Below are 19389 nucleotides of genomic sequence, written 5' to 3'. Positions count from 1 at the left end.
AGCAAGATTATTTAATTTTGTTTGTATTTTTTTAAAAATATGTTGACTATTTCCTATTGATACATTTTTCAAACTAATATTTTTTTTGGAAGTATAGTTCAAGGCGATTGTTTTTCGTTCCGAAGTTACTTACTTTAAGTTTAAACTTATTCTAACAAGGAAGTGCGAACGGGAATTAAACAATAAATATAGGTACCTAGGAGTAGTGGAGAAATGACTAAGAGAAAGATTCAATGACTTATCGGTGGTTGAACTTTTTAAAAGCATTGAGCAAGCTAGATGGAGAAGTTGGTTGGCTAAGACACTAGTTCACTCAGGAATTTTTGAGAACAATATTTGTTTTTACTGAATGCATTTTTAAAACGGAAGAAACCCCCGCTGTTTTGTTACTTTAGAATTTTATTTGCTAGTGAAAGCCAAAGAGTGGTATTTTAAAGCTTAAAACTTTTTAAGTTTTGTTCAGTTTTCCGAAAGTTTTTAGTACCTTGTTTATGTCTAAGACACAATACGAGTACTAAAAAAGGAAGAAAAGGTTCAAAAGGTGGCTTGTCCATGATGATTGGTATTGAATTCCAAAATATATCAATGACCGGTAAAGACAGCGTTGAAAGGCATTCCACAATCGTGTAGTGCTATAAAATAATAAATCTCTGAACATTGTCAGAGCATGATCTGTTAAGATAACAGCAAAGAATGGTGCGACAGGAGACATAAGGCAGTGTTCAAGCGAGTTATGTTGTTGTTTTAAACGCTCTTCTTTAAATACTAACCAATACCAAAGTACTGGGGCACCAGCAAAGAGCTGGGACTCTTGGAGTTCTACTTTAGCTTTAGACGTTTTTAAGATGTATATATAATAGGTCGATCAAAGGCGAGACAAACTTTTTAAATCACTTTAGGAAACTCAAACGTCTTTCAGCAATTTTTGTGACATTGCGCATGTAGTCGTGAAGTGAAAATGAAGTGATACACAGGATTCCTTTTTGGACGCATTCAATTCTACACGATCCTTTAGTCCCCAATGAACAATCCTGTCAAGGTCTGAATTAAATGATCTTATTATAGATTGGTTTTGAACCGAATATAAACATTTCAAGACGCTGTCTTAGGCGAAGCAAGTAAGTGGATTAGATGTTGCAGTTTAATAGCAAAAATGAGAAAAAACCAACGGACTGTGAAGGAAGGATCCATACAAATTGAAATAAGTCTGGTTGTGCCGTGACAACTTATAAAAACGAAAGCCTAACAACAATTAAATAAATAAATAAATTAGGTGGCGCAACAGTCCGTAGATAACCAGGGCCTAGTGACTTACAACTCTTAACCATTCCTGTGAATAATTGCAGGGATGGAGGGGACCTACAGTTTATATGCCGAATCCGAACGGCTTATTTAAGAAAGCAATTTTTCATGAAAAAATAAAATTACTCTTGGAGAATTTGTGAATTCTTCATAGGAGGCAGTACTCGTGAATAAAACTTTAGGTGGCACAGGCGGGGCTCGAACCCAAGACCTCTCGCATGACAGTTCACGGGTACTACCTAACAACAATTAACAATCCTAAAAATGAAAGGGATAGAGGGGTTATGGTGATTCTGCAATGTTTGTATTCCAATTCCTTGCCAATTTAACAAATAAATAAATTAGCCGTCGCAACAGTCCCTAGAGAACCAGGGTCTGGTGGCTTATATGCCAAACCCGAGAGGCTTTTTTGAGAAAGCACTTTTCATGACCAGAATTACTCTTAGAGGATTTGATTTTTGGTACGGGTAGGGATTGAACGCAAGACCTCTCGCGTGACAATCCAACGCAATAACCACCACGCCACAGGTGCTACAATTTAGCTCCTAAAGTATTAGGGGCCACAATGAACAAATTTTGTTCACTCCAAGAAAAAACATTTGCAGTTTAAGTTGTTTAATTCTTATGAATGTAGTGTTATACATAAAAAGATTTATTATGAATTGTGCTACAAATTGAAATTCATCCAAATGTATTTCATTAAAATAAAACAATGAAGTGGAAGATGTCGAAAGAATAATTGCACATTTTATTAGTTCGTTGTAGTTCTTTTTCATTAATATTATTTCTTGAGGTTTTAAACTTCATGGTTGGTAACAAACATTTGAAAATTTTGCAACAGCAACAAATTATGAACAAAGGAAAACATACATAAAATTCGCTCTATAGAATATCAGTCTATTGTTTTTAGTTAATGACGCGATACAATTTGTTTATTTGGCCTTGAATAAGTTGTTTGGTTTATATATTCAATGCTTTACATATTCATAATGTGTAACAACAGTTTGAGTAACTAGTCCATACAAAGTATTCACATTTAATAGTGCTCAGTTTTTCTACTGCAGAAAATAAGTTAAGCATAAAAACAAACTCGGAATAAGATTGTTTCAAAAAAAACATACAAATATGTATGTAAAGGGTGGTTAAATTTAAAGTACCGATGTTGAATGTGAACCACACATTAAAGTCAAGTTTTTTCCTGCATTTCATTTGACATTTCTTTATTTCAGACTAATTCAATTTAAACAATGGCAATATACAAAATGAGCAATGAGTTAAAGTAATTCAGACAAGTTATGAAAATGGGTGTTCAAATTTCGTGATTTCTTCGAATCAATTCAATCGTGTAAATGTGCGTATAATCGGACGAATTTCAAATTTTTCTAAGCAAACCGGGTCTGTAGAAGATGTGAAAACACCAGTGCATACTTGTACAGCTCTTACTGCAGAAAATACTGATTTTGTTCGCTATAGTGTGGCTGAAGAGCCGTTCAGCTGACCTTGTCGTCGTGCCCAACAATTGCACCTCTCACATTATACATAAGGACTTACGAGGTGCAATTGACAAAACCATATCAAACGTCTTCAAATGTCAGAATGGTGGCAAGGAATGGAAACAGTAGTTGATCAATTTTCGAAGCATATTTTCACCTCAGTGGATTCGTTACTAAGTAGAATAACCACATTTGAGAGAATAACAATCCAAGAGTGGTTGTGGAAAAACCAATGCACCCACTGAGTGAGTGTTTGTACATTGGTCATTTTTTTTTTGAAAATGAGGCCGGTTGGGCAGTTATTGTGAATGGTGTTCGCTACCTTGAGATTATAACGAACTTTTTATGGCCCAAATTGGAAGATATGGATGTGGACTGTATGTGGTTTCAACAAGATAACATAATGGATCTTTTACTCGACAAATTTAATTGCCGTGTTATCTCACGTGGTGGCGAAACTGGCCGACAAGATCGTGTGATTTGACTCTTTTGGACTTCTTTCTTTAGGGTTATTTGAAAGAAAAGGTGTAAGTCAAATATTTTGCAATGGGTGAAATCTTATCTTATGGGACGCATTCAATTTGTTTTCATTAGTAATGTTCTCTCTAATCCTGTACATGTGTCATCAGGACTCCTACAAGGTAGTCACCTGGGAGCCTTACTTTTTCTTATTTTTATTAATAACATGCCAGATATTTTTCATAATTTTCTAAGACTTCTTTGCTGACGATTTTAAGTTTTATAGATGCATAAAACAAACTGATGATTGTCCCGCTTGCAAGATGACTTTAACATGTTTATTGAATGGTGCAAGAAAAATCAATTATCTTTAAACGTTTCAAAATGTCAATGTTTTTCATTCTATCGTTCTAACTGTCCTTCTTTCTTCGAATATAAAATTGGAAGTAGTGTTCTTAAAAAAGTCAATGAAAAGAAAGATCTTGGTGTTGTTTTTGACCTCAAACTCAATTTTATCAAACATGTTGAATATATTGCTGCCAAAGCTAACTCCATGCTTGGTTTTATTAAAAGAAATTCAACAGACTTTTCAGACCCTTATGCTATTAAATCTCTTATTTGTGTGACGTAAGATCTATTTTAGAATATTGTTGTGTGGTTTGGAACCCATACTGTAGAATTCATTCATTAGGAATTGAAAGAGTCCAAAAGAATTTCACTAGGTTTGTTGTACTACGATGGATGGAATATTGAAACTCCTTCATATGCTACGAGATGCAAACTTATCGGTTTAGAGTCACTTGAAAATCGACGTAAAATCTTCTCTGTTTTATTTATTCGTGATATTCTGTCGTATCATATCAACTACCCATACCTTCTATTGAGTTAAATATTCCTTCTCGTCAACTTAGAGATTATGATCTATTCCACGTAAGTTACCATAGGGTTAATGAACCTATAACTTGCTGTGTGAGAGAAACCAATTCTGTCTCTAATGTAATAGACTTTGATTTCCATTTTAATAGAGTCACCTTAAAAAATAAACTTATGTTGCATTTCCTAAATATTGATTGAAATGTATTTATTCATTTATTTTTTGTTTTGTTTAAATATTAATTTAATTTAAAGTAGTCTGTAAGATGATTAATGTAATCTCTGTTTGATGAATAAACTGAACTAAACTAAAGTAGCCAGCAACAATTCAAGATCTAAAGAATGAGATAATTTGGCATATTAGCCCCAATTATGCCTCAGCGTCAACAAAAACTTGGACAATTGGATGGAGGCATACCGCGAAAGTTGCGACTACCATTTGGCCCATATTTTGTTCTATTTATAATTAAATCTTACAAATATTGTCATAATAAAAACAAGAAAATAATAAATTCAAAATAAACATAGGTCCTTAAAATTTACCCACCCTTTACTAAAACAACTCAAACAGATAATTAAAACTAACCATAAGAAATCAAGTAATTTTAATGCAGATATAATGAAAGGTTGACTTGTGTGCTTTATTAAAGTTATAACTGCGGGTGTGAGTTTTATACGATGACCTTATCAACTATCGGACAAAATGTAAGAACATCTCAAATGGTTTTCGCATGAGCTTTCGTCAACAGCTGAAATTCATAAGAAAACAGCAAATTTGATAGGCGGAATGATTTGGGCAGGGCCGGATTGCGAGAGGGCCCCACAATAAAGACTTCGGAAAATGTTTGTTTCAAATTCCAACTAGTAAACACTAGTTAACATCTTTTCCTTTGATATGTATTTTTTTTGCTGGGAATTCTTGTCAATCGACTGTTCAATTCTTTGATTTCGTGCAGAATTTGTACGTTTTTCACAGCCAGTACAGACCGACACCGAATTCTGATTGAGAAATTATCGGAGAGGAAAAGCTGCCAGTTTTTAGTCTGGAAAAATCTCAGCAAAACTGTCTTGCCGATCTGAAGCTACGGAAGCCTTAGTCAACGGCTATTCGGATATCTTCAATAAAGAGCAAAAAGACATCTTGAGGAATGAAGCAACGCACCTTGTTCAGAAGACGAGTGGTCTCGTCTCTTGGAGCGATTCAACGCTTTAAACAAGATGTTGCAAGACCCGAAAATTATTCTTGAATCGGAATCGTGCACTAGAATCATTAAAATTATTTCAAACGAAATGATTTTGATAAATACAATGAAGCAGCCGCACCAGAACGAGAAATGTTAGGTTGAATCCACTCGATTACGGGAAAGTACAAGACGCAAATCTATCACAAATTATCAGCCTTCATCCCAGTGATTGGCCAGCTATCCGTTTCTCTAACTGAAAGATTTCATGCCTATGAAGCTGTACGTTCGAGATTTGGATTCCTAAATCACAACTAGAATATGGATGCTGAAAACTTGCACGCTGCAGCAGAGGCATTGGTGAAAATGTATCCGGATGATTTAGAGCGTAGTCTTGGCAATGAGTTGGTTCAATTTGTGTCTTTGATTGACTCATACGAAAAGGAAAAGAACTATGGAATAGATCAACTATCAACCTATAAAGATCTCGAAAATCAAAATTTCAGAGCAACATTCCCAAACCTCGAAATTGCGTTGATAATTCATTTGGTTTTAATCGTAACAAATTGCACTGGAGAGCGCTCATTTTCAAAAATGAAAATTATAAAAAATAGGCTTCGAACCACGATAGTACAAAACCGTCTATTGAAGCTTTTTCTCCTGAGCATTGAAAGCGATTTACTCCGAGAACTGGATTTCAACGAAATCATCAACGATTTTTCGGCGAAAAAAGCTCGAAAGGTTCCGTTCGTTAACCCCAAAATTTAATTTCAGATAATTCTTTTTTCCGTTTATATTTATATGTTTTTATTCAATACTTAATCAATCTACTTGGTTTCACTCGAGTGAAAAAAAATGGTTTATTTTATTTTAAAAATAATTTGAGGCGAGGGGGCCTCCGCTACTTTATTGACCCGAGGCCTCTGAACCCTAGATGTGGTCACTTGTAACTTCGTTACCACTCTTACCTAGCAACGTTGTTATAGTAATAAATGGAAAAGAGATTGGTTCATTCCAACAACATTGGCAGAACTTAATGATTCCCGAACTTCTTGAGAGCTAATTTAGAAGGCGGAAATATTTAATTGTGATTTTTAGTCGCAATGTTGTCTTTTAAGAACAGCAACGTTTGCCCTTGTTACAATGAATAATAAAATGTCAATTATTCTCTTCTTTAACAGGCTACTCTTGGATATGCGTACAATTTATAACCCACTAAGTTGGTAATTTCTACTGCATATTTGGTTCCATCATTAATCCGCGAATTCCATTGCAGACTTTTACGAATCCTGACTAAAAACTATCACCAAATAAGTTTGTGATGCAAAGTCTTAAATAAATTTTGCATTACAAACGGGAATGGTGATGATATTGCGGGATTCGTAAAGATTTACTATTGCGATGAAATCGTATGATTGAGCTTATTTTGTAATCACTTTCGAATGTAATTCTTAATGAACAGCGAGAGGATGAACAACAATATTTGTTTTTTAAAAACAACAACAAATTATATCTAATACTTTTTCATTAAACAAAAAAAAAACGATCAAATTGATTGAACAAACAAAATAACAACTTACTTCTTTTATTTCATTGTGTTGCTGTAAACTCTGTACTGTTGGTTGTGCTGTGTTGGTGACTGTAATGGCTGGACTAAATGTGGGACTCGGTTGTGGGCTTGGAACTGACACAGGCGTGCTGCTGACTGGTGGCTGTTGTTTTTTTCTTAAGGAATCCTTTTTTTTTGTTTTTTTTGAATAAACAAAACAAAAATATTAATAAATATTTGTAGACTTATATTTTTTTTAAAATAAAAGTAAAACTTACTTTATAGCAAACGGAACAGAGTCCATCTGTGGCTGGGTTACCATAGAAACCGCATCCAGAGCGGCACATGGGTTGCATTGGATTTGATTCGCGTTCCATTTTTATTTATTTATTATATTTTAATGTGTTGCTGAGGAGGTGGTGTTGTTTTGTTTAATTAATTCTGTTTTTTTTTCTTTTTTCTTTCTATATTTTAGTGACTTTTTTGTTTTGTTTTTGAATCGATTTAGAGAAATCAATTTAAATTTAATATTTTTTGTCTACTCAAAAATGTTAAAGCAGACAGTCAAGCGATTAGATTTACTAAAATATATTATATATTTCTTTTTGTTGTTTTCGCACAGCGACAAAACGACTTATTTTTTTTTTTGTTTTAATTTAATATTAGAGCTATTTTTTTTTGTTTTGTTTAAAATTGTAGGAAATACGTAAGGGTCCCAGAAAATTAGCAATACTAATAAAATTTATAGTTTTTTCTTTCTTAAATATTTTTGTTTGAATGCGATTGAAATAATAAATGTAAATCACAATCTTCTTTCTTTTCTTTTTATGTATCAATCCAAATATTTTAATTTAGATATATGATTTTTGATTTGCTCTTGATTTTGTATGTCACAAAAATCCTTTAGGTTGACGCTTTATTCTGTGAAACAATCCGTCACAGGAAACGTACTCATTCATTAAAATAAATCACACGATGACTACAACTCAATAAGTTGGAATCTTCGACTGACTATTGCAGAAAGATTAGGTTTCTATTTTTTTGTTTTGTTTAAAGCTTTAGGCGCGTCTTAGAAGATGACGCACAAGATGAACTTTTGTGCCTTTCTTTTCAATTTTGTTTATATTTATTTTTTAATATTATATGTGGAGTTGCTCTTATATAGAGCACGCTGTCTGATGCTGATTCGGTTGCTGCTGCTGATGTTGCTGTTGCTGCATACTCCTTTGAAGCAATCTTCTTTTATAAGTTTTTCTTGTGTCGAATCAAGCGTATTGATCGATAGATGCTGTAGATGAGTGGTGAATGGTATGCAGTGCCACGCAAGAAGAAAATAAATATAATTTTGCTGGACTATCTGTGTAATTCTGTGGTGATGAAATCAATCTGGAAATAGAATAAACAAAAAGAAAGTGTTATAGAAATGAGTCTAATTGGTGATTATGTTTCTGAAAAAGATACGAAAGGATAAACTACTTAGATGTTAACATAAATTCGACTAAAATTTGGATGACTAAGGGTTTTTTCTTAGGCTGGAATAATATGAACACCTTATTATGTTGAACGGTGGGTAAATAAAGAGCAGACAAAAGTGGAAAACTGCTTGGGTGTAATATAATGATTTTAAGAAACATTTTAGGTACTTTTATGCTTCGCCTATCTCTGAATCTACATAAAAACAAGAACCTAATAGCTTTGTTTACATTTTTTTCAGAATAAAAATGCACCTATCACAGAGGTTAATTCAAAGCAAAAGTCGAAGTTCTATAGATGGAGGAGAAAATCTTCCACTAGAAGTATTGGAACCACTTTCCTATCGGATGTTATTATAAGAGCTTTAGAACTTTAGAATAATAATCAGGTAGATAATTCCATGCAAGAATGAAGATCGAAAGTTTTATGAACAGGTGAAACGAAATTCACAGGTAAGTAAACCTAGAACCGAAGGCAGCAAAGACGAAAGTGGACATCATAGTGGAACCGCAGTCAATGCTGAGGATATCGAAGGACCACTTCTGCAGACTGCATAACGGCGACGACGAATCGAAATCCGCTGTCAGGTAGGATGATCCATTCAACATAGACGACGGAAGCCAACAATCTTAGACTTAGACGAAGTAAAGTTTGCCATATCTAAGCTGTAGTCTAATAAAGCTGCAACAGCGGATGGCTTTAATGCCGAGCTCTTTAAAGCAGCTGCAGAAAAGTTGGTTAGGAGCATGCACCAACTTATCTGTAAGATATGGTCGGAAGAAAGCATGCCCGATGAATGGAACCTCAGTATTGCTTGCCCGATCCTGGAAAAAGTAGACCCTCTAAACTGCACCAACTATAGAGGAATCAGTCTACTTAACATCGCCTATAAAATCTTCTCTGCCGTAATATGTAATCGTCTAAAGCAGTGTGGTTTTAGACCAGAAAAGTCCACAGTCGATTAAATATTCAAACCCAAGACCACCAAATCGACATCAACAATCTTTTCATCGATTTCAAGGCCGCATATGACAGCATCTACACTCTACAGTGACGAGTTGTATAGAGCCATGTCTAGTTTTGGCATCCCTGCCAACCCCGTCTGTTTGTGCATGGAGAATTCACGCTGCTCCATAAAGGTTGAAAACAACTTAATAGAACCTATCGATGTCAAAAAAGGTTTTAGACAAGGTGAAGCACTGTCATGTGATTTTTTTAACATCGTGCTTGAAAGAATAGTGCAGAGCTCACACGTCAACACAAGAGGCACTATCTTTCCAAAGTCTGTCCAATTACTAACATATGCTGATGACATTGACATAATCGGAATAACTCAGCGTGATGTCAATGGGGCTTTTGTGAGTATTGAGGCAGAGGCGGCAAAAATGGGTTTAACGGTTAATGAGGGCAAAAAGTCCTCTTTCGAGGGGCCAAAGTGTCGCCATATAAGCCCTTATCATTCCCGTCCTGCTATACGGTGCAGAAGCATGGACTATGAGAAAAGCGGATGAAAGCACCTTGGGTTGGTTCGAGAGAAAAGTTCTTCGTGTGATCTACGGTCCCGTATGCATCGAATTGGAGTGGAGGAGAAGATGCAACGACGAGCTGTACAGCGACGTTGACTTAGCCAGAAGGGTAAAAGTCGAACGACTAAGATGGCTGGGTCACGTAGAGCGCATGGAAACCAATGCTCCGGAACGGAAAGTCTTCGAATCCACACCCACAGGACAGCGCAGTAGAGGAAGACCGCGGATCAGGTGGCGCGCACAAATGGAAAGTGACCTCACCCAACTTGGAGTGCGAAACTAGAGACATCTAGCTAATGACCGAGCTAGATTGAGAAGTTTGTTGGGTGAGGACCTAGTTCACACAAGACTGTAGCGCCACCTTAAGTAAGTAAGAAATTCCATGGCATTTATTTTCTGTTCCTACGAGTTACATAGTCCATTTGATGATTCTAATTTGACACTACTTTTTACAAGAAATGTGGCCGTTTGGCGTCATATTTTGGCTTCCAATGTTAAAAGAGTTGCTCAATAGCCGACATAAACTAAGGTAAGGATAGGTAAATGGGCTGGCGATTGATGAGGATATCGCCACACTTAGATCACTGTAGGTTCATTGATTTCTTTGGTTTGTCTTGTTTTACCCATTTTAAGGCTTTGATGAAACCCAATAGGCGGGTTTCTAAAATGTCTACCAATTCATCAAGATTTTTGAAGAAGTGTCTGTCTAAGAATTTGTTTCTAGTTTGGCATGATGTTGGCAAGTGGCATAAGAAGTGGTAATGCGGTGCTAACGCGCACTTTTTTATGGTAACCCCTGTTATTATGCTCACAAACAATTATAGAGATTTTATGTTAAGATGCATAATCGAACGGGATCCACTTTTGTCGAATTTGGGCCATAATTTTCTGACTATATCACAGGCTTCAAAGCTTTCTCATTGTTCATTGGTTTTTTAAAGTATCTCATTACCAATGTTCTTTTTTAGTTCACAGGATGAGGTTAGAGTGAGTCTAAATGGGATTGGTCCAGAGTTGTACCTATCCACATCAGCTCTCTCGTTCCCAGGCTAAAACTAATGATCAAACATACTTAAATAAAAAGTATAATCAGTAGTAATCACAAAAACCAGAGAAAACCAAAGTAGAGTCGAGAAACAAAATGTCGTTCATGTTTAGATGATTAATTTTTGGAAACTAAATATTTGTTTGCATCGCTTGAAAGCAGTCGCCGCAACGGCAGCTCCTTCCTTATATTGAAAGAAATAGGGACCAACGAAGCTCATTGACGAAATCAAAGAATAAGCTTAAATTCAAATATTAAACAAAGTAAAATAAAGCGATTGCCTTATGAGCCGCCACAATTTCAAGCTTTGTTCTGGCACTAAAGGACAGTTTGACATTATAACCAATAGAAAACAATCTTCTCAACTTCTCACGCAGCTAAGACACCCTGTAGATAAAGATAGAGGGTAAGGACAGTGTCATTTAGTCAAGGCCTAGACCAATTCACAGATTTTGATTTTCTAAAGGACTTTCAAAACAAAATAGGACTTATTTATTTTATAGCTGAAATCAGGGAGTTATTGATAATTCAATGGTTCGGTTTTCTACCGCAAATTTGGCTTTAATTTTGTTATTACGTACTTGAATTAATTTTGCATAGATTCGCTTAGGTATTCAGGTATTTATCCTTATTATTTCTACATTCTTAGGTTTACCGTGAGCGCTAAGTGTATAGGTACTCTGGAACTTGTCAATATGGTAGGAGATCGAGAACAACGCTAACGCTCCATAGAAATTGTCTTTTTTTGCACCATCATTTTTTTGTTTTTTGTTCGTTTGTGCACGAACCAGATACCATCATTATCATCAGAACATTGTCCGTAGAATACAGGATGCCATGTTCCTTACAAAGGAAATGAACCTTGTATACAATGTTCCATTGGGATGATATACAGTCGACACACGTTGCTTTTGCTATTCCTGTTGTCCTCGTTGTTGTTGTTTGTTCCCCTTTTTTACAACAGAATATTCTCTTCTGCATAAATTGGGATTGAATTTTCTTTCTTTGTTACCATATTGGGTTGGGACTGACTGGGAGTGTATAAAATGAAGTAGGTAGCTGTAGCTGCCACATTCAGTGCCAGTGCTGAGTGCTCAGTGTAGACTGTAGACTATAGAAGTGTAGAGTAGAGAAGAAGAAACTCTGACTGGGCTGTCAAGTAAAATGGATTGATGATGCCATCGACTACGACGACGACGACAACGACGACGTGAGCAGCAACAATAAAGCGGTTTCTCTAGGTAGGTAGGTATAGGTATACATTTCACTAAAGAAGAATAAACATTCATAATCCCCAAAGCTGAGAGGAAAGAAGAAAAACGGTAAATGGAAGAGAATGAAGGAGTTGTAAGAATAAAAAAAAAAAAAAAAACACATCATTCACCTTAAATTTAAATTCCTATCCAACGCCATCATCAACACTACCCATACAGTTTACACGCCACAACCAAGGTGGAGCAGAGATCACCGCCACCATCACCTCTTCACCTCACCACCATCACTACACCATTCCATTCACCACCGTCATCGTCGTCTTCGGCGTCTTGAACTGACTCGCATTGTCATAGAAATGAAATTTAAAGGAGCATCAGAAGAGCAAGAGCAAGAGAAGTAATTCCAATGGTTCGTTGAATTGGTAGAAAGAAACCAAACCAAGCGATGATGACCAAACACTAAAGGGACCACAATCCACAATATAATTGGATACAAAAATGAAGAAGAAAATGCTCGGGTACTCTTCTTCTCAAGGCTGTCTTGGCAACTTCCATTTTACTCTTCTCCCCTTTTGTGGTTAAATGCAGTCTAACGGTGATAAATTGTTGGCAACGAAAGAGAACTTGAGAAAAACATGGCTGCTTCTAAAAACCAAAGGCACAAAACAAACATCAGAATTAATTTTCCCCTCCACTTTTACACAATTCTCCAACTTATAAATTACAAACAAATTTAGAAGACCCCAAACTTTTGACTTTAAAAGGGGAAAATTATCTGCGCATTTTATTTTGGATGCCAATTCCCCTCCTTCAACAAAGGGAGAGAATGAGTGTTGTTGAGTTTGGTGTGTTTGGAAGAAGAAAAGTTATTCACCAAATATGCACCCACTATTTATGTTTTTAGCAAAAGGGAGTGCTACAAGACCAATTTTGTGATGTGTATAAAGGTTTTGTGTGGTTAAAGAGAAGAAGACTGAATTATTGAAGTTTGTGAAGACGATGTGAAGAAAAATTCGTTTTCGTTGTGGTTGCCGCATTCGGGCGGAGCGGAGTAGAATGTTGCACAACTTAGGTTTCAACAATGGAATTACTTGGTTTTTATTTTTTCCAGTTACTTGCAAATTTTCAAGAAATATTGGTTTTTGTTCGAAGAAAGAAAACATACAGACACCATTGGGAATATAACATAGAAAATAAGGATGTAAATATTAATATACTAAGAACAAAATTCAGCAGAATGTAGCACCATTTCTATATCCTTCGAAGAATAGTGGAAGTAATAATTTTGAAGGTAGTCTTGAACCAACTTATGTAGGTATATTTCAATATCAGAAAGCTTGTTATTAGGTTTTTTATTTTATTATAGAATTTCAAAGATGCAGAGGTTGAAAAGTTCGAAGACTTACACATATGTAGATGGCGCTACCAGTATGAAATCCAAATGAGTTTTACTTTGCCATAAGCATCAAAAGTTCGTGTATACATTTAACAGCTGTCGGGTTATTAGTCTATGAGAAATAGCATTTTGAGTGAAGTCTCTTGTTAATTTAAAAACAAAAATGGATTAAAACGAACTTCGTTTGTTAATTTTTGCACTACGGACTCTAAATCAAAGAAATTCAACCGTTGAGAAGTGGTTTGCCAAGTTGAAACGAGGGGAAGTCAGCTCCAAATTTGTATTTCTGTGAAGTGCAAGACGTGTTGGACATATCATCAATAAATATCTGTTTAAAGTGAGAGTCCATTAAAAACAACAATGAATTGATGATTCTGTGTTGGGTTTGGATTTGAAATGTGAACCATGGCTTAATCATTTCATGCCTTATTCGAATCCATAGTCAGCCGAGTATACCGCAAGCGATTAATCGATTGATTTCAAGATGTATAAAGGCCTTAAAGCCAACGGTCAGGGATAAGGTATCAGTATTTTGAAATGTACCTGGTATAATATTCACCGGGACTATATTGAAAAGCGAAAAACCCATAGCCCATATACGAAAGCGGATCAATAAGTCCGTGACTTTTTGAATTTCTGACCTCTTTACTGAAACAGCAACACTGCTCCTGTCAACAGGTATCTGTCAGTTGATTCCTGTCAAAACTTAAACTTGCTGCGTCAGTTAGTTTGTGTTTGACAGCTATTTTTATCAGACTACTCAATAATTTCAGGAGAAAATGAAAAAAAAATTAATGTCGTGTGATTAATAAGCATTATTTCTTGCGAAAAAAAACATTACCGAGACCAAGGCTAAGCTTGATAAATACTATGGCGACTCTGCACCATCGATTTCAATCGATGGCGAGAGATTGTGGAAGCCGTATTTTGAATGATCACTTGGGCATGAGAAAGTTTTCCGCAAGATGGTTGCCGCGTTTGATCACAGTAGACCATAAACGCAATTGTAACAACTTCACACGAAGTTTTGGCATTGTTTAATCGCAATATGGAGGAGTTTTTGCCCCGTTTTGTAACAGTGGACGAAACATGGATCCATCACAACACACCAGAGACCAAACAACAGTCAAAACAGTGGGTTTCAAATAGTTGACAAAGTTGGTTTGGTAGGTCCCTCAAGTTACTTGTAAACGCAATTAAGCCAACGAGGAAAAAACAAACAATTTGACCAGCCAAGAAAAACGACCATCAGAGAAGATAGAGACATCAATTCGTGTATCAAAAAAAATTCCCTTTTAAATCTTCAAAAGACATTAGAGCTGAGTAAAAGCTTGGAGTTTCTTCCAAAACAGTTCGCAGGAGATTTGACGAAAATAATTTGAACGGGCGAATCGCAAGGAGAGTGCCCCTTTTAAGACAAAAAAAATATCGCATCTCACTTAAAATTTGCAAAAGAACATCTTAGTTGGACCGGACCAGAAGGAGTTATAAAGTGGAGAAATGTTATGTGGACTGACGAAACGAAGATCACATCCAGTGAACGTTTTTAATGCCAGATGTTGTGACCTGACACGTGGTGATGTTGTTCCAAATACTTACTTGCAGAACGTGATAGGATGGGCTGTACTGTACCGTTCCTGGCGAGTTCATCTGCCTTACAGTTACCTGAAATGTCTCTAGCGCCCGGCACCCAGCAAAGGTGAGTATTAAACTGTTGTGCCATCTCCATTAGAGATGATCGACAGTTAGGGACTAGAGACAGAGTCCAGAGATTGGATAGCGGCCTGGCTATCTGAGTAAATACGGATATCAGATGTTGATATCACGTTTTCTTTAAGCCAGGACAAGACAAGACAAGAATTGGGAAGGCGGAATGAGAGACTTAATTTCAGTCGTTCAGAGTACACACCTCCACCAACCCTTTGTTTTTGACCCATCTGTGTAAAAATGGATTGACTCATCCTCCAAGAATGTCCTATACTCCCAAAAAGATCTGGGAGGTATAGAAATCTGGAAGTTTCTGTAGAATTGATTTGGAAGTGCTTTGGAATTGATTCTAAATACCTAAGAATTACGGAGTGGCCAATGCTGTTGTTAGTCCACTGCGAAAAAGCTTTGGACGAATAGCAGAGCTTGCAGCTATTTGTTTGCTAAATATGTCAAGAGGTGTTAGGTAGAGTGAGGTGTCCAGTTCCGCAGATTAGGTCGTGCGAAGCGATCCGCGTATTCATAGGCAAGCTGAACGTTGGACTTTATTTAATTTATCACTGTTTATACCTTTCTCTAAAGCAGTCCACCATACTGCCACACCGTACATTAAAATCGGTCTGATTACCGATGTGTATAGCCAATGCGTGATTCTGTGTTATAAGCCCCATTTATTACCAATACCTTTTTTGACTCTTTGCTGTACGTTGCGTTTCCAATTTAGTTTTTTATCTTAAACAAGACCCAGGTATTTAGCATCGTCTGAGAATTTTAATTGGATTCCTTTAATATAGGGAAGATTGACAAATGGAATTTTGTATTTCCTAGAAAATAAGATGAAATAGGTTTTGTGTGGGTTAACACCCAGTCCACACCGATTAGTCTGTCTAAGGTATTTTGTAAGAGTTCTTTTAGGGTGTTAAGATGATTTCCTGAAACTGCTATAGCAACGTCGTCTTCCGCATACGCTATCACTCTGAAGCCCTCCGCATCCAGACCAGTTAAGATTTCATTCACCACCAGGTTCCAGAGGAGAGAGGATAGAACGCCGCCTTGCGGTGTCCGTCTACCAGAAGAGTTGCCCAGTCTTGAGTTAAATGAATTAACTCCCGAAGCGTACTCTCTACATTTAAAGATGTTAGGCACCTTCGATGTCAAGGAAAGCAAACATAGTGAACTCTTTATGATGGAGGGAATATTCGACGGTGCGTACTAAAGTGTGTTACGCTGTTTCCACCGATTAACCTTTACAATAGCCATGTTGACACGAAGACAGAAGTCTTCTATCGATACTTGCCTTTAAATGGAGATCAATCAATCTTTCCAAGCTTTTAAGAAGGAATGATGATTGACTTATACTTATCTTTAGGATTGCCTTGCGAGCATTTACCTGCTTTAGGTAAAAAACCAACTTTAACTTCTCTAAATGCCGAGAGAACATGAACCAGGCAAAGACAGTTGGTAAAAATTGCTTCAAGGATTGGTGCAATTATGTCAGAAGTCTGTTGTAGCTCGGCTAGTATTATTTCATCTGGTCCTGGAGATTTAAATGGTTTGAAGCTGTTGAGAGCTAATTGTTTCATGTCCCTTGTGATCAGACCTTGTGGATATATTGTATTTGAACTTGAACGTATATAATTGTTGCAAGTTTCGGTAAGAGAACTACCAGGAAAGTAAGTGTCCAATAGTAAGTTTAGCGATTCATTACCTGAATTTGTCCAGGAGCCGTCTGCATTTTTCAAACTACTTGGCATCGCTGGAAGAATTGAAAGAATTGTCCGTAACCTAGAGGCTTCAGAAGTTTCTTCTATCGTGCTACAGAAGGATCGTCAAGAAGATCGCTTAGATTTCCTTAGAGCCTTTTTGTAGATTCTTAGGGATTATTTTTAAGAGTCTCAGTGAGAGGCTAGTCTTGTGGCTTGTGAACTTGTAAGCGAGTCAAGCTCTGAGGCCCACCATTGTGGTTTCCACTTTCCTCTTATGTGTATAAGTGGATAAAATTCGATAACGATGTCAAATTGTATATACATATTATATTTTAGCCTTAACCATGTTTAACCTGACTTAGTCAAGGAATCATTATAGCTACACAAACTCCGAACTAAAATAAAAATAAACTGATTTTTGTTTGCTTAAACAAATCTTTTTAATAAGACTGACATTTTTGAACTTGCTTGTTAAGCATGGGATTGAAATTCCAGAATTGTTGGATATCAATATTTTTTTTTTAAATAATCATATTCTGATTTTTAAATATAATAAAAAGGTATCTCATTTTGAAAGTTAATTCTTTTCGAAGGCACTGATTTACGTCACACTTTTGTTTATCTTAGTTTAGATTAATAATTATTCGAGTATTAAAGATACAAATTAAACTTATTGAAATGCATATTATTTTTACCTCTCAGAATATATCCATTAAAAGCCTGCATAAATTCCTATAAATTTCTTTATCTCATCTCATCAAAACTGAATAAAAATACAAAAATTAAAGAAAAAACAATTTGAACCTCAGAAATGTACATACGTCACATGACTGGCCTAGCCATGTACTTGACATTCTGAATGTTGTTCGTTCTAATTAAAACGATGTTTTGTTTTTTTATTTTATATTTATTTATTTCATTTTATCTTCAAATGATTTTCCCTGTTTTACTATTCTAATTCATACTGAAGTCTGAACGTGCATGATATTTATTTTTTATTTTTTTATTCTACATATATAATCATTAACTTTTTGCATTCAGAGCAAAGCTGCTTTTAATTGAAATGTTTACCAATGTCTAGAAATATGCAGTATAATTTTATTTTATTTTTTTCAATGCCCTGTTTACCCAAACTATTGTATTGGGGGTATTATAAAAATAGTTGCCAAGTGAATTGGTCACATGACTTTTCATGTGATTTTAATTTTAAAATAAATACCCAACTTTTTTGTTGTTTTTATTTTTTTTAATTTTATTATTATTTGTGAGCGGAAATCAATAAAAGAATTTGAAAATTATTTACACATCGCCCTTCAAAAAGATACACATTATAATATGCAAATGTATGTACTAAGCGTAACAATATTATGTCATTGACATTAGGAGGTTATGTGAGCTGTCTGCGTTTTCTTGACAACTGACAAGATATGTACAGTTGCGGAGACTTGAAGTTTGTTAATTATCTTGATTTTGTTTGTTTCCATAGAAACATATAAAACTCACCTGACTGCTGTCATACAATCATTAAAAGATTAGAAAACATTTAAATGCGATATATTTTATTATGCTTGGTAGAGCTTATATGTAACTAGGAGAAAGTAAGGCGTGTGAATAGGTCTTAAGAAATTAACTTTGTGTTATAAGGACTGTTTATTAGCTCTGTTTATATGTCCAAAGATCTGTCAAGTGCAAATACAAACAAAAAGTGACCGAACTTGAGATCATAATTCATGAACATTAAAAGTAAAGGAACAAACCTTAGGTATCAGTTAAACACATACGAATGTCTTATTTATTTGGAAATCTGTTAATTGTTAATTTGAAACCTTTTAAACAACATAATGGGGCATATTCATAGATGTTTGCTAAACTCTTGCTAAGCTGTCACTAAGCAAATCCAGAGTTTAGGCTATTTATAAATAAATTTAAGCCTAAGTTTATAGCTAAACCTGTGTTTTAACTATAAACATAGGAAATGCTGTTTTTAAGCAGTTACTATGACAGCTAAATATCATATTTGATTTTTGTTTGTGAATTGAAAAGTTGAAAAGATAAATCATATTAAATAAATTGTATGTAAACTTGCTGATGTAGCTTTTCTTTTTGGCAATTTTCGCTATAAAGTTCTGTGTCTAACTGCGATAAGTTTTCCTGCCGTTCGCGTTTTACTATTTTCCTTGATTTTCATCTAAAATATTATTAAACGTTGTTAGTTTTTTTTTGCTTTTTTCGATATCCAATTCAAGGAATGACAGCACAAAATAACGATTTTGAGAATATAACAGTATCTGTCCTGTCATTTGAAGTATAATTGTAGTAGAATACAACCTTGAGCTGGGGTTTTACTAAACACATCAGGAAAATTGACTATGAATAAGAGCTGTGTTAATTTAATTAACAAGCCTTAAACTTAAGATCAAGAAATACAAACTTTAGTAATTCTTTATGAATAAGCGCCAATGTTT

The 19389-nt window shown here is 35.4% G+C and overlaps 1 protein-coding gene across 3 annotated transcripts in view; it reads right to left on the bottom strand.

Moving 5' to 3' along the window:
- Window positions 1–19389, bottom strand: part of LOC129941323 (AN1-type zinc finger protein 6) — a 142077-nt gene that overhangs the window by 11120 nt on the left and 111568 nt on the right. For all 3 annotated transcript variants that reach the window (XM_056049921.1, XM_056049923.1, XM_056049922.1), the window contains 2 exons: window positions 7136–8243; window positions 6889–7044 (listed from right to left, as the gene is read on the bottom strand). In XM_056049921.1, coding sequence (XP_055905896.1) covers window positions 6889–7044; window positions 7136–7234 — 255 coding nt within the window. In that variant the 5' untranslated portion in view covers window positions 7235–8243. The remainder of the gene's footprint in view (window positions 1–6888; window positions 7045–7135; window positions 8244–19389) is intronic.

Source organism: Eupeodes corollae, chromosome 1 (assembly GCF_945859685.1).
Source record: "Eupeodes corollae chromosome 1, idEupCoro1.1, whole genome shotgun sequence".
Taxonomy (NCBI): Eukaryota; Metazoa; Arthropoda; class Insecta; order Diptera; family Syrphidae; genus Eupeodes; species Eupeodes corollae.
Note: the sequence above shows the minus strand (reverse complement) of the source record. Positions and strands in the feature narration are given on the sequence as shown.